Source organism: Vidua macroura, chromosome 6, assembly GCF_024509145.1.
Source record: "Vidua macroura isolate BioBank_ID:100142 chromosome 6, ASM2450914v1, whole genome shotgun sequence".
NCBI lineage: Eukaryota > Metazoa > Chordata > Aves > Passeriformes > Viduidae > Vidua > Vidua macroura.
Window position 1 is genome coordinate 36038867 of NC_071576.1, and position 12559 is coordinate 36051425.

A 12559-nucleotide genomic window follows, 5' to 3' on the forward strand; every position below is an offset into this window, starting at 1 on the left:
TATTTTTTAACCTCATTTAATAAAAGGTTTTTTAGATATATAGAGGATATTAAGTAAATAAGTTACATAGTACATTACAATCACATCTGCAAGATTTCCTTTAGTGTATTAATATTTTATAAAAAAGCACACAAAAAATAAATTCAGTCCAGTCTATCACAACTGTACAGCAACAGGTAAATATATTTATATATGTACATTTTAAACATGTAACAGTCTTTTAAAAGGTGCCCTAGGCAGCAGACATACAAAAGGAAGTGTCTGCTCACTTGTTAAAATAAAAGTAATATACTTTATTATAAAGCATTTATACAGTAATTACAAAGGCTGACTGCTCCTGTACAGTACACCAAAGCTTTGACTACAAATTTAAAAACAGAACATAAAAAGAATGAACACAAAAAAAGTTTATATCAAATCTGAACTACAAGGGAAAAAAATACATGTGGAGAAGCTACAGTAAACTTTTTTAAAATACACAATTACGTTTCTATAAAAATATATGTTGTCTTCTAATCTGGAGAAGTTAAGGGTTTTTTCAGGTTCAGCTGTCAGTGGAATCTTAGTCTTGGAAAGAAAGATCCTTAGACAGCTTGGGATTTAAAGTTTGTGTCTTCCTAATATATGACACAGGAGAGAAGGAGGGAAAGTAAAGCAGCTGAACCCAAGTGACAAATTTACCTAGAAACTCACCCCTCCCAGAAATCAAACATGATTTGTAGACTCACTTCTCTGCCTCTTTAAAGCTTTATAAACTTCCAGACATACATCAGAAGATAAAGGGAGAAGGTTTGTGTGGGAAAATATGTATTAGAATAAGGTTTCTGGTAAGTACTGGACTAAATGTGCCATTGTATGAAAGCAAGACTCCTATGGCTATAGTCCTTCCTATTCCCATTTCTTTGAAATACAGTATGTATCTGTAGGAACCTTCTAGTCCACTGCCTGAAAGAGAATTAAGAAGGGTGTAACTGCAGAGAGTGAGAAAGCTCACATTTGTGATTTAAGAAACACTTTTTCTGAAAAGTGTTGATTTTAATCTAAGCTTGTTGCAATGATAAAAATGACCAAAAGCCTCAGTTTGATAAATCAGTGTATTTTTAGTTAAATTGGACTTTATCTACAATGGGTTTAACAGATGAGTTACTTTTAAGCTTTTGAATTTATATCTTTGCCCTGCCTTTAAGCAGCTACATCCCTACCTGTTTCTAGCCAGCAAAATGCCATGGTCCTGCACAGCTGAGTGAAATTCTGTAGGCCTTCAACTTACAGAGCTAAAGTTCTCTCTGATACCATCACCTGTATCAGTAAAAGAACAAACATCAAATAAATTAAAATGCAGAGTGGTTCTTGCAGCTGGACTGCAAAACACCTGCAGCTATATCAGATATGCATCACAAGTGCATGCATCTATGTAGTAATTACATACACACATAGTCTTACAAAACTCAGATGCTATCCCATGCAGATCACAAACCTGAAAGACTGAATCTATCTGTAAAGGGCAGGCAGAAGCACAGGCAGAAGTACGTGATCAGGGCAAACATGACCTGTCACTGCATCTCTGTGATGCCCAGTGCTGGCATCAAGACTCAAGTAGGTAATGATTTGAAATACAGCCATCTGACTATGGGATATATGACCACCTGAAGCCTGATCTTGCACTGTAAAAGGCAAATCTATTAGTACACATTTAAAGAATTACATTCTATAAATATTGTATTTCTTCCCATTTGTTCTTCAAAGTGAAGAGACATCTTGTTCAAATTAATGACTTTCTTCTGCCTGTTTTCTAAATTAGCAGCAAACCCTTACACTAAATGGGGATCAGTCAATAGGCCCTTAAACAATGGGAAATAATGAGCATGGAGTTTCAAAACAGACATATCAACAGAATATTGAGAAGAGTTTTGTTTGTTTGGGATGGGTTTTTTAAAAATCTTAACTAGAATAACACAAACTTAAATTAACATTGTGCTGCAGTAAAGAGCCACTCAAGTTATTTTTCCCCCCACAAAGAGTAGGATCATAACTCATTCCAGATTAATTCCAGATTAGACAAACTCCATTTAAATGCTTTGTCCACAGAAATTGGGGGTTGGTTGTTTGGGTTTTGGTTTTGTTCTTTTTTTAAAAAACAATTCTCTGCCAACTTTTGCTACTAGGCAAGCTCTAATTCAAATGCAGGATCAATTCCAAACTCCTTCTGTAAGCCAGTGAATAGAAGGCTTGGTTTGCTTGTTTGTCTTTTAAGATGACACTTGGAGGAGTTGGTTTACTTACTACCATGCCAGAAAAGAAGTCTTCTGGTGGCTACTAGCAATTTGGAAGTATGCTCAGAAACACTCCAACTTGATGCCACTTAGCACATTTACCTGATTGTGGTCAGCCCTGCTAACCCACAGCTGTTATAGAGGTTATCCTCAGAAAAGCCCTTTTCTGATTTCCTTCCAGCGAGAGACTGTGTCCAGGTTTCCTGTTCCATTCTACTTAAACTGCAGCAGGGTGGGAGAGAAACAACCAGTACTGGAATCAGCACATAATATACACAACACTTTTATGCAAGTAAAGAAAATCTCTGATTTGTTCTAACCAGCACCTCAACAGCTTGTCCTTGACAAGAGGAAAAATTATATCAGTTTGCTAAAAAAGGGAAAATCAGTGAAAGATCTGGCCTTTGGAAGACTGTAATAATACTTGCAGTTGCTTCACCTACTGTTTCTCCTGACAGTATGTTAAAGCTTCTGTTCTCTCCAAGGGCTCTAAGATAATGGCAGACAAGCATTTTCCCCAATTTATAAAAGACAAATGATAAAAATCAACACTGAAATCCTTAAGAGGAAGACTGATTTGCTTAAGCTTCTTTTTAAAGAAGCAGCTTTTAGTTCTTTGCAGTTTTTGAATTATTTTAACAGTTCACTATGTGCCATGAGCTTCCTGGTTAGTCAACAAGATCCATTCCATGTAGGAACATGGAACAGTCATCCAAATGCTGAAAGGAGCTCCCGTTTTGATAGGAATGAAAAATACAATCTTGACAGAAAACAGAACATTTACAGGTGAAAGTCTCAACTTTGCAAAGAGTGCAGTCCTTAATGATGTTCCTCCTGATTTTGTGAGTAGTAACTGTTTCTGCTACTCAGAAAAAAGATTCTATGCAAAGGCATAGATATGTCAAAGCAAACATTGTACAATACACTGCCTCCCAAACAAAAGAGTGAAGCCATCATGGTTGCATAAAACTACAGGGCAAGAAGACTGACAGATGACATGCTGGAGTCACAGCCTCTTTCTATAGTTAACCAGGAATTTATCTAGCAGCTGGAAGGGTCAAGATTTAAATAAAAAAGAATCTGCCAGTCAGGCACACTCAATAGTTCACGTACAACAACATTTCTTGGATCCCTGCTGGGGAAGGCAGGAGTGATCAGCTCCTTCAGTACAGTCTGGTCTGACACAGTGCCAGCACCCGAGAAGCTGGGGACCAGTGCTGCTCCTAAGCACTGGATGGAAGGAGGAAGCTGGGTAGCCAGGCTACAGGATGGCACCAGCTGGCCATGAAGCACAAGTGATTCTCTGTATCCTTACAAAATAATGATAAATGTGGGCTATAAAGATGTACGGAACAATCCTGTCCGAATTTAACATCTGTCACCTGGGCCACTTCTTAACTCTCTTTCACCAGCAGCTTTTGGTGGCTAGACTTTTTGGGACACTAGCTTGTGTCACTTCTGAAGGAAGAGTCAGCCTTTCAGCAAAGAGCACAGCTCATAGCAGGACAATCCAGCAGGCAGCACTGCCCAGCCACTGGTGTGCAAATAGATGAGAAGCTTCTGTACACACTGTCTTGACAGCAACTGTCTGGGAAAATTAGGGCCCTGCCATAAAAGCTTGATGATGGCAATTTCAAGGAATAAATGAGGGTTGCTACAAGACAGAAGAGGATATTGAGAGGTAAAAGCATTTACAGAGGGATCACTGCTGGAGATGAGACTCCATTCCTCCCACTTCTGAGCTGTACACAATCTAGCAGACAAGAAGATCTGGGTTCATTTTCACTAAACAAATTTGCTCCCATTTATGTAAATTCAAACCCATCAATTTTAATTTCAAATTGCACTTGTGAAGCCCAGACTCCTTTAAGTTAATCAAAGGCTGACTATTTTGTTTTCCAAGATGAGACAACCTGCAAGGCCTGTGGCTACTCTTATCCCATAGGATATTTTTATATCCATTGCTATGTTCTTAATGCCATAACTGACCTCAGGCTTCCATTTGAAAAATAAAACTTCCTCTCAAAAGGAGGAAGAGTGTTTTGCTCATCCTACTTTTCATTTTTGTGAAACAGAGGTCAAAAGTGCACACAATCTTTCCACAAAACTTGTTGTCTGCCTGAATAACTGCTCAGAAAGGCAGGCAGGAAAGCATAAAAGGAAGAAGAACTTGCTGAGAAAGGAAACAACTAGAAATCACCAGTGTAACAGTAACTGGATAAGCCTAGCTCAGAGTAGAGCTTCATTTTCTTGCTCCAGTCTGGAAACCTTTATATACAAGAATCCTACTACCACGATTCCTGACAAAAGAACAAAAAGAAAGGTCTGACTGACCTGAGAGAACTTACTTCCACTGCAGTGACATTGTTTTATTATGTACCTCGGATATCATTATAAATAGAATAGGAATCTTATTAGTCTTAAAAAAAAAAAAAAAAAAAAAATCCAAGTTGAATCAAATCTTGTTATCCACCATTCTGGCTTGGTCAGTACTGGCAAGGTGAAGTGGAACATGTGGCATGAGGAAATGACAGCACTGAAACCAAAACCTGATGGTTCAGGTAAGAAAAGTGCAAGCAAAAAAAAGTGAGACCACCGAGAGGGAGGTTGGGTCCAGCCTTGCTACTCCCTCCACTTCTGGTCTGCTGCTATATTTCTCCATCTTCATCCGAGCTGGCACTGCTGCTCCCGCTGCTGCTGCTCCCACTGTCACTGCTCTCTTCCTGCTGGGCCCGGCTGCGGGCTGCCGCCGCCGCTGCCGCCTCCTTCTCTTGCTGCTTCAGCGCTGCCGCCTTCTTCTCCTGTTCCGCGTGGCTCTTCATGTGAGCGCTGCGGCTCTTCACCTTGTAGAACACCCTAAGGAAGGCACACATGGACATTAGCATTGGCCTCTCCTGTGGCCTCCTTCAACACTTCTCTGGAAGAGCTTCTGCTGCTCTGGCCTCAAGTTTGTGAGCTTCAGCTCCAGAACTCCCGCTGGCACTGCGATAGAGCACCTACGGCAAACACCACTCAGCATGTGCCAGCATAATGCTAGCAGGGATCCTGAGCACCCTCAAACCTCTCACTTCATCTCTTACTGTGGCCATTTCTCATTCAGCTCTGAACTCAGAGGGGCAGTGCTGGTACCTGAATTATGCACGTGCTGCTTAACACAACACAGCCCTGGTTTTCAGGCATACCCCTGTGCTGCAACAATACAATAAGCATGGGGGCAAATGATGGCCCAATGCCACTCCTGAGCCTTGTCCACAGAGCTCAAAATATCTGAGCTCTTTCCTTATGACTCTACATATCTGTGATCTGTTCCTCCACCCTCCACCACTAACTATTTGGATTTTGCATGAAATGCCACAAGTGAAGTTCAGACATCATTAAGAAGCCTTGTCTGCTTGTCCTGTTGTTTTAAGAGTAAGCAACTTATGTAGGGAACAGAATTTTCCTGACATTTTGATTCTGTTGGCAACAAACCCACAAAAACTACTAAAACTGTGTGAGGAAATACAAATACATTTGACATCCACCAAAGACAGCAAATGTAACCAGATGAACTACTGTCCTAACAGCTACTGCTATAACAATGGTAGTATCTTGTGTTTCTACACTACTGTTCTTAAGTCTATACCATGTTCTTTATATGTGATCTAGCAAATACATAGAAACTTGTTACAAAAATGTAAGCATTACAGAGGGCCAACACAGCAGCTGCTTGAAAGTGCAGCTTAACACCAACTACTGTACACACTTGAAATGTAGGTGGTATCTCATGCCATTAATTTGGAAGAATCAGTGGGGCAGTAATTCTTTAGAACTTTTGCTAATGTCTATGGCCTATATAGAAAGACAGAAAGCTCATTTGAGAAAAAGCTTCCACAGGAGATGCCCTACTGTGATTCTGTGACTATTGCTGGAAGCAGAGTTGGTCTTACCTGCCACATTTTTTACATGGAAATGTGTTCTCTGCGTTTTGTGTTTTACTGGTAGCATCTGGTTTTATCTTCTGTTTCCTCTTCTTCCTCTGCACTGGAGCAGTAATAGGCTTTCGAGGCTTCACTGTTGTCTCCCTTGGCTTCCTCCCAATTCTGCCCGTGACAGTTGCCTCGTGACTCCTCATGTTGGTGTCGCTGGCCTTTGCAAAGAGAAGAGTTGAGGCAAAGTGACACTTAAACCCACCATCAGAAGGAAGACAGTGACTGAGCTCCTGTGCTTCACTCATTCCAGACAAAGGTTTTATTTAATGATAAAATCTTCAGGCTATTTTAAGGACATCTCTCATCATGGCCCTCTGTGTCCACCAGCCACAAAGAATACATTTCCACCTTACACATCTCAGTTCTCCCATCACAGCACACAGTCTGATTGATAGGAACATTCTGGTCTACCTCAGCCCAATCTCTTGCTCCAGAAAAAGTAAGACATGGAAACTTTTTGCATCTGGAACTGTTTTCTAAACCATTTGCAGAGTGAAGGTGGCATAGAAAGCACAACATGCACAATGCAGCACTTACTGTTACACCATCGTGTAGTGTTTGTTCATCTTTCAGAGCATCGGCACTCCTCTTTCTGTTATCCAACCCTTCCTCTGCCTCTTCTTCTTCCTCCTCTTCCTCCTCCTCTTCCACATGCCCCTGTTCCTCACTGAAGATGTCCCTTCTGAGAGGAAGAACACGTGCAAACCTATGGGAACTCTTCACCAGAAGATAAAGGATCTGTTAATTTTGATCTCTGTAGATAAATGACATTATGTGACACAGGACACAAATTTGTGAGTCTGGACTTCTGTGGAGAAGCCAGATTGTTTGTGATTTTGATTTGACCAGTAAATGAGACAACACACAAGACTTCAAACCACAGCCCAAAAGAGGTGAGAGAAATTTAGGAAATTACTTACCTTGATGTCAACTTCAGCTTCATCTTTCATAGATCTCTCGCTAGCACCATCAATGTCCCCAAAGATTAAGGTCCCATTCCGACCAATTTTCACCTGTTTCTTGTATGTGTAGTAGAATTCCACACACTGAGCCACTGTTTTGGTTTTTATCTGTTTAAAAACCATGAAAGTCCAATGGATTACATGATTTTAAAAAGACTTATAAATAATTACTAAGGGTGCAATAAACACACTTTGTATTTTCTTTCCTTAGTAGTTTCCATTCCACCACAGCTGCTGTTGAAGCCTCCTTTTCTGTGTCATATTTGCCTGTCTGCCTCATCCGACAGCTTATCCCCTACTGCCATTGTTATTCACTGAGAACTAGAGGACAAACTTTCCGAAGAAAAGCTGGTTAATGTAAAGGTGACAGAACCTGGGACTTTGTAAGCTTAATGCACCTCTTAGCCTCTGAAATGTTCCAGCTGAGCTATCAGGCCTGACAGCAGCCTCTCAGTTTTATGGAGGAGCTTTATGGTACAGCAGCACTTCAGAGAAGACCAGAGTAGAATACCAATCCAAAAATGGAAGTGAAGGTTTGCAGCCCCTTCTTGTTTTGGCCACGTGCATTTTGTAGGCATATGGTGCTAGACAATTATCACCGTGGACTTGTGACCATCTACAAATTCTGCATCAGTGATTTTTCTGAAATATTTGGAATATATTCTTAGCTTCTGAGCTTTTGCAATTTAAATGCCTTTGGGGAATTTATTCAGTAAATATGTTTGCAGCTCCTGGTTTCACACTCTCCTTCAGTGATTTCCCCCTTGCTGACATGTCATACCTCATCAAAACATGGGAGTGATCATTTTTTACTATCATTGTCACAACAGTGGAAAGAGAGATCTAAAGGAAGCATCCTTCTCATATCCTTCTTTGGTCCTCTCCATCAGTGGCTGATGTGTTTCTTTTTAGTTTTATCAGCAAGCCATTTAAGTTAAACACTGCCAGTGCTCTATAAATGTGCTCTGGAGAGGAGATATCTGCAGCATGGACTAATGGAAGTAATGCAGTTTAAATACCAGGGTTAAGCAAAACAAATATTATTGCTCTAGCTTTCTGGTGAGATTTCATGCTGTGCTGGATGCTGACATTTCTCTGAAATCTTTTGAGTGCAGGACCTAATGCTTAAAACTGAGGTTTCAGAAAAATCAAGACTGAACTTCCTGTATAAAATGTTCAACAAACATATAAAAATATGTTATGAAAAACAAACAAACAAAAGTAACTTACAAGCTTTTGGACCAAGAAAAAGTCTTTCTTGTAGATTGCAATGCCTTTGTTGAATAGCTTTTTTTCAGCAACCTTCCACTTGTCTGATCCTGTAGGTAAAAGTAAGTTGTAATGGAAGCCCATACAATTTCAAATGTTTACTCTTCTACATACCTTTTCTTTGTGTTTGCCTTAAATAAGACCTATACACACATGTGAGGGTGCAGTCTCTCTTCGAGCCTACTACAGTAAAACTGCAGAGTGCTGTTAACTCCTCCCTTACTGCTCCACCTCACCTCTCCTCTCAACACTTCCTTTGTGCTAGATCTAATGGTCATCACCACAGGTTAACTCAGCTCAGCTTGCAAAAACCACTCAATTAGATGAACTAAGATGTTGCCCAAGCAAGGTGAAGTGACACACTTCGTGGTGACCCAGTCATAAGATTTTATAGTAAGGTAATGATGGGGCAGAAGAACAGGATCTTCTCTTTCAGCAGCTATCTGTACTTGAAGATTTACTACATCTCTGGTATTCCTCAAATATTTCTTGCCTCTAATAATAAACACATTTTCAAATCCCCTCCTTCCTTATAAATATTATTCAAGTAATATTTGCCAACAACTACAGTAGAAATGAGTAATAATGAAGAAATGTATTTTCTATGCTTTGTGGCACCAGCTATTAGACATCTCTCTACCACTTTACATCAGATCTTTCAGGTGACCTGGTTCACTCCAGATCACTGAAGTCACACAGCTGACTATTTTCTAATTAGGTGGAAGATTACAAAAGAATCTTATGGCATTTAAATTTTGCAGAAACACTAACAGATGTCCATAGCTGGCTGAGGCTTCTTCAGCAAGCTTGAAAACTATTCCCCATAAAACTCCTGCTTAACTCCACCCTGGAAACTCATGCCAGAGAGGCTATGATTCTAAGCTTACCACAGCCTTTCTTGTACATACTAGCTATCTTTCTACATTCTCTGTGGCTTAGTGCAAGGGATTACCTTCCCTTTTCCCCGCAGAGAAAATCAGAACTCATACCTATCCCAATACACATGCACATGTTCAGAAGGATGCAGTGTTTCTTACATTTCAACTGTCATAATTTGCATCAGCAAAATTTCTGGCAAGCCATCATTTGAGTTACAAGAGAGGACTACTCTTTTAATCTTCTTGTAATGTAACAGAGTACCCCAAAAATGAGAAAATTATTGAAAAATTCCTGTATGATAAGCAGGCAGCACAGAGTTGTTCTGGTTAACAAACCTGTGTAGTGATAATCTGCCAGAGGGTGGGTAGGTGGTCGCACTGGCTTCTTCAGCAGCAGTTTGGTCAGAGCTCCCTTGGATAAACACAAGTAAAATAATTAATTTAATGTTCGGGGTATTAAAAACAAAGATCAGGCAATTGTTAATCCCCTCTTTTCTGGGGCAAGCTAATAGAAAAGAAACAGAGCACAGTTTACAACTTGGGACAACTTTAAAAATCACATTCTTGACTAATCTTAGGTACCACAGGCAAGTGGTACATTCTTGGCACCTCTTCACATCTGTGAATTGACACAACCAGCAGGGTACTGAGAGAGAGCTAATTCCATAGATAGAGATCTTGCATCAGTTTCCTCTCATTAACCAAAGGACTATTACACACACATCCAAAAACATCCTGAATGATACCTGTCTTATACATCCTGGTAATTGTAATCTGATCTCCCTTGACTAAGCATTATTTCAAAACAAAACAGCAGCCATGTGACTGAAAGATTACACACTCAGAACTCCCACCTCTCAAGCTGCTTTTTAGTTTTTATTTAACCCAGAAAAGCTTTCAAATTTTGTAGGAAGGAGACAATGGAATTGTGCTTCCACTGGCATTTTAAACCACCTGAACAATGAGTTCCTGTTGTCAGAGGCAGTCCTGCTCCTCCCTAATGCCAACAGCAACATTCACAACAGTGGGCTGCCAGAAACCTAACACATACACACACAAAAAACACATACACACACAAAAACTACTTTCTGTTTGATCTCTTCTCCCATGCAAGTTCATGCAGTCTCACAAGTGTCAGTGCCAGGGGATGGGAAACAAGCAGCTAGGCATAAGTGTGGGATACTCCTGAACACAGGGCTGATTTATGCCAGGTTAAATCAGTCATAGAACTATAAAAATATGACAAATCTTTGCTGTTTGCTCTTCTCTGCTCTTGGATATTACCTCCCAGGGGTATCAAAGGGCAATAATGAAGGTGTATCATGTCTTACAATACTGATACAAAATTAGCAGCACAGCTATTCAACAGACACAGAGAGAGAAGTCAAATGGATCTACCAAAACAAAGAGGTGCAAGAGACTGCCCTCTGACTCAGCTTTCAGCTCTAGCCTCTTATTTTTCCTTTCTACATAGTAACCTTTCCAGGAAGACAACATCTGAGACTCATTTAGCAGTCTTGGCTCACTTGCCCTGATAGACTGTCAGTGTGTTTGTTAAAAAGCCAAACATGTCCAAGTTGGAAATATAAAAGATAGTAAGTGCACATGGCACTGTGCATCGGTCAGAACCCACTTTAGGGACATACAAGGGGCACCAAACAATGGGAACCAGATGCATTGAAAGGAATTTGCAAGGCTCTCTTCTCAGGAATGAGAGGTTACCTGACCTTCCTTAACATCTTTGACCACATTGAGGTGAACAGCTGGGCAGACTCACCAGAATGCTTCCCTTTTCTTCATGTAAGAAATGCAATGCCAGCTCCTGGTTGGTTCCAGCCCCAGGAAAAATGCTTGAACAGGCAGCAGCTAGCAGGTTTTCCACTATTTTCGTGGGGGTACCAAAAAAAAAATCAGAAAAGAAGATTAAAATGAAGTTTCCTACAGGACCAGCATGGTTAATTACCTCTTTTGAAGGAGAAATAGACATAACAGAAAGTAAAACTCAGAGAAGCTGAATGTCCTTGCAAATTTATCTGGGTCAAATTTGGACCCCAGAACTCATCAGATTACAAGGTCAAGCAGCACTATTTACACATGGAATTTCTTGCAAATCTCCTCCCTGCTCTGATGTCTTCCTACCTCTCTTCACCTCAGACATTTCTTGAATCCACCCTTATATTGTGAATTTCCATCTCACAAAACCCTTTTTTCTCTCTCATTCAAAAATATTTCTTCCAAGCTTGCCCACTTCCTCTTCCCTTCAGGATCTATACAGGCCACAATCCACATGTGTAACAGAAGCAGTCAGCTCCCCAGGTCTGCTACTAGCCACCACAACTCCTGCTTCCTTATCCTGACTTCAGTCTACGACTTGATTTTTTAAAAAAATACTATTACATCTAGAACAACCCTCAAAAATACAGGAGTTGAGTGTGTGTGGTTTTCAAATGTTAACAAAACCAAGGAAGCTTCACTGAGCAAAAGGCTGCTCTTGGCCTGACAGAAGCAACAGTCCCAGTTTTTTCATGGTTCTTTTTTTTTTTTTTTCACAAAAGAACCAATCCTACCAGCCTCCCCTTGCCCCACACATGCAATCTAATAAACGAGCTTAGCTCCTAAAACTGTTTTCAAGACCACTCAAACATGCCACTTGAATGGTAGCTCTACAAGATTTTTAATTATGCCTACAGTAGATATGTGGTTACCCCTACAACCACTCTGCCCTCTTTAATAGCCTTCCACCTTCTTACCATTCTCTTGGGTGACTTTGTTGGTTTCCAAGTCACCCCATGGCTGCCACACCAGCTCTGCTTTATGTTCATCAGCTTCTGCTAGAGATCTGTCTTGGAGTGATGGGATTTCTGCTTGAAAGCGAGTTCCTACATTTATTCGCCTGCAGAGAAGGAAAAATGTTACAGTCAGGCCATCTTTACAATACCCAGGAAGTCTCCATCTCTGCTAGAAACATTAATGAAGAACCAAATGAAGAAACAAATGCATATACAAATGCAGTCTCTTGCATATAACACCAACAGTGTTGTAGGTTACATAAATAACTCAGAAGTTGAGAGGTTTTACATCTATTACCAGTTTCCATTTTTTTTATTAGCATAGGTTGAAACTGTATTTAAATTAGCATCCCCTAATAGCTGCTCAAAGAACAGTTATTAGCTTCCAATAACCATCACTTTTTTAAAGGCTCTCAT

General features: G+C 40.3%; 1 protein-coding gene across 1 annotated transcript in view; it reads right to left on the reverse strand.

Annotated features, from left to right (window-relative positions):
• The window catches only part of MIDEAS (mitotic deacetylase associated SANT domain protein), a 54442-nt gene continuing 41883 nt past the window's right edge, over nt 1-12559 (reverse strand). Inside the window, exons 6-13 of the mRNA XM_053979291.1 lie at nt 12104-12246; nt 11131-11234; nt 9690-9765; nt 8437-8525; nt 7165-7314; nt 6782-6961; nt 6203-6402; nt 1-5129 (exon numbers count right to left, since the gene is read on the reverse strand). Coding sequence (XP_053835266.1) covers nt 4922-5129; nt 6203-6402; nt 6782-6961; nt 7165-7314; nt 8437-8525; nt 9690-9765; nt 11131-11234; nt 12104-12246 — 1150 coding nt within the window. The 3' untranslated portion in view covers nt 1-4921. The remainder of the gene's footprint in view (nt 5130-6202; nt 6403-6781; nt 6962-7164; nt 7315-8436; nt 8526-9689; nt 9766-11130; nt 11235-12103; nt 12247-12559) is intronic.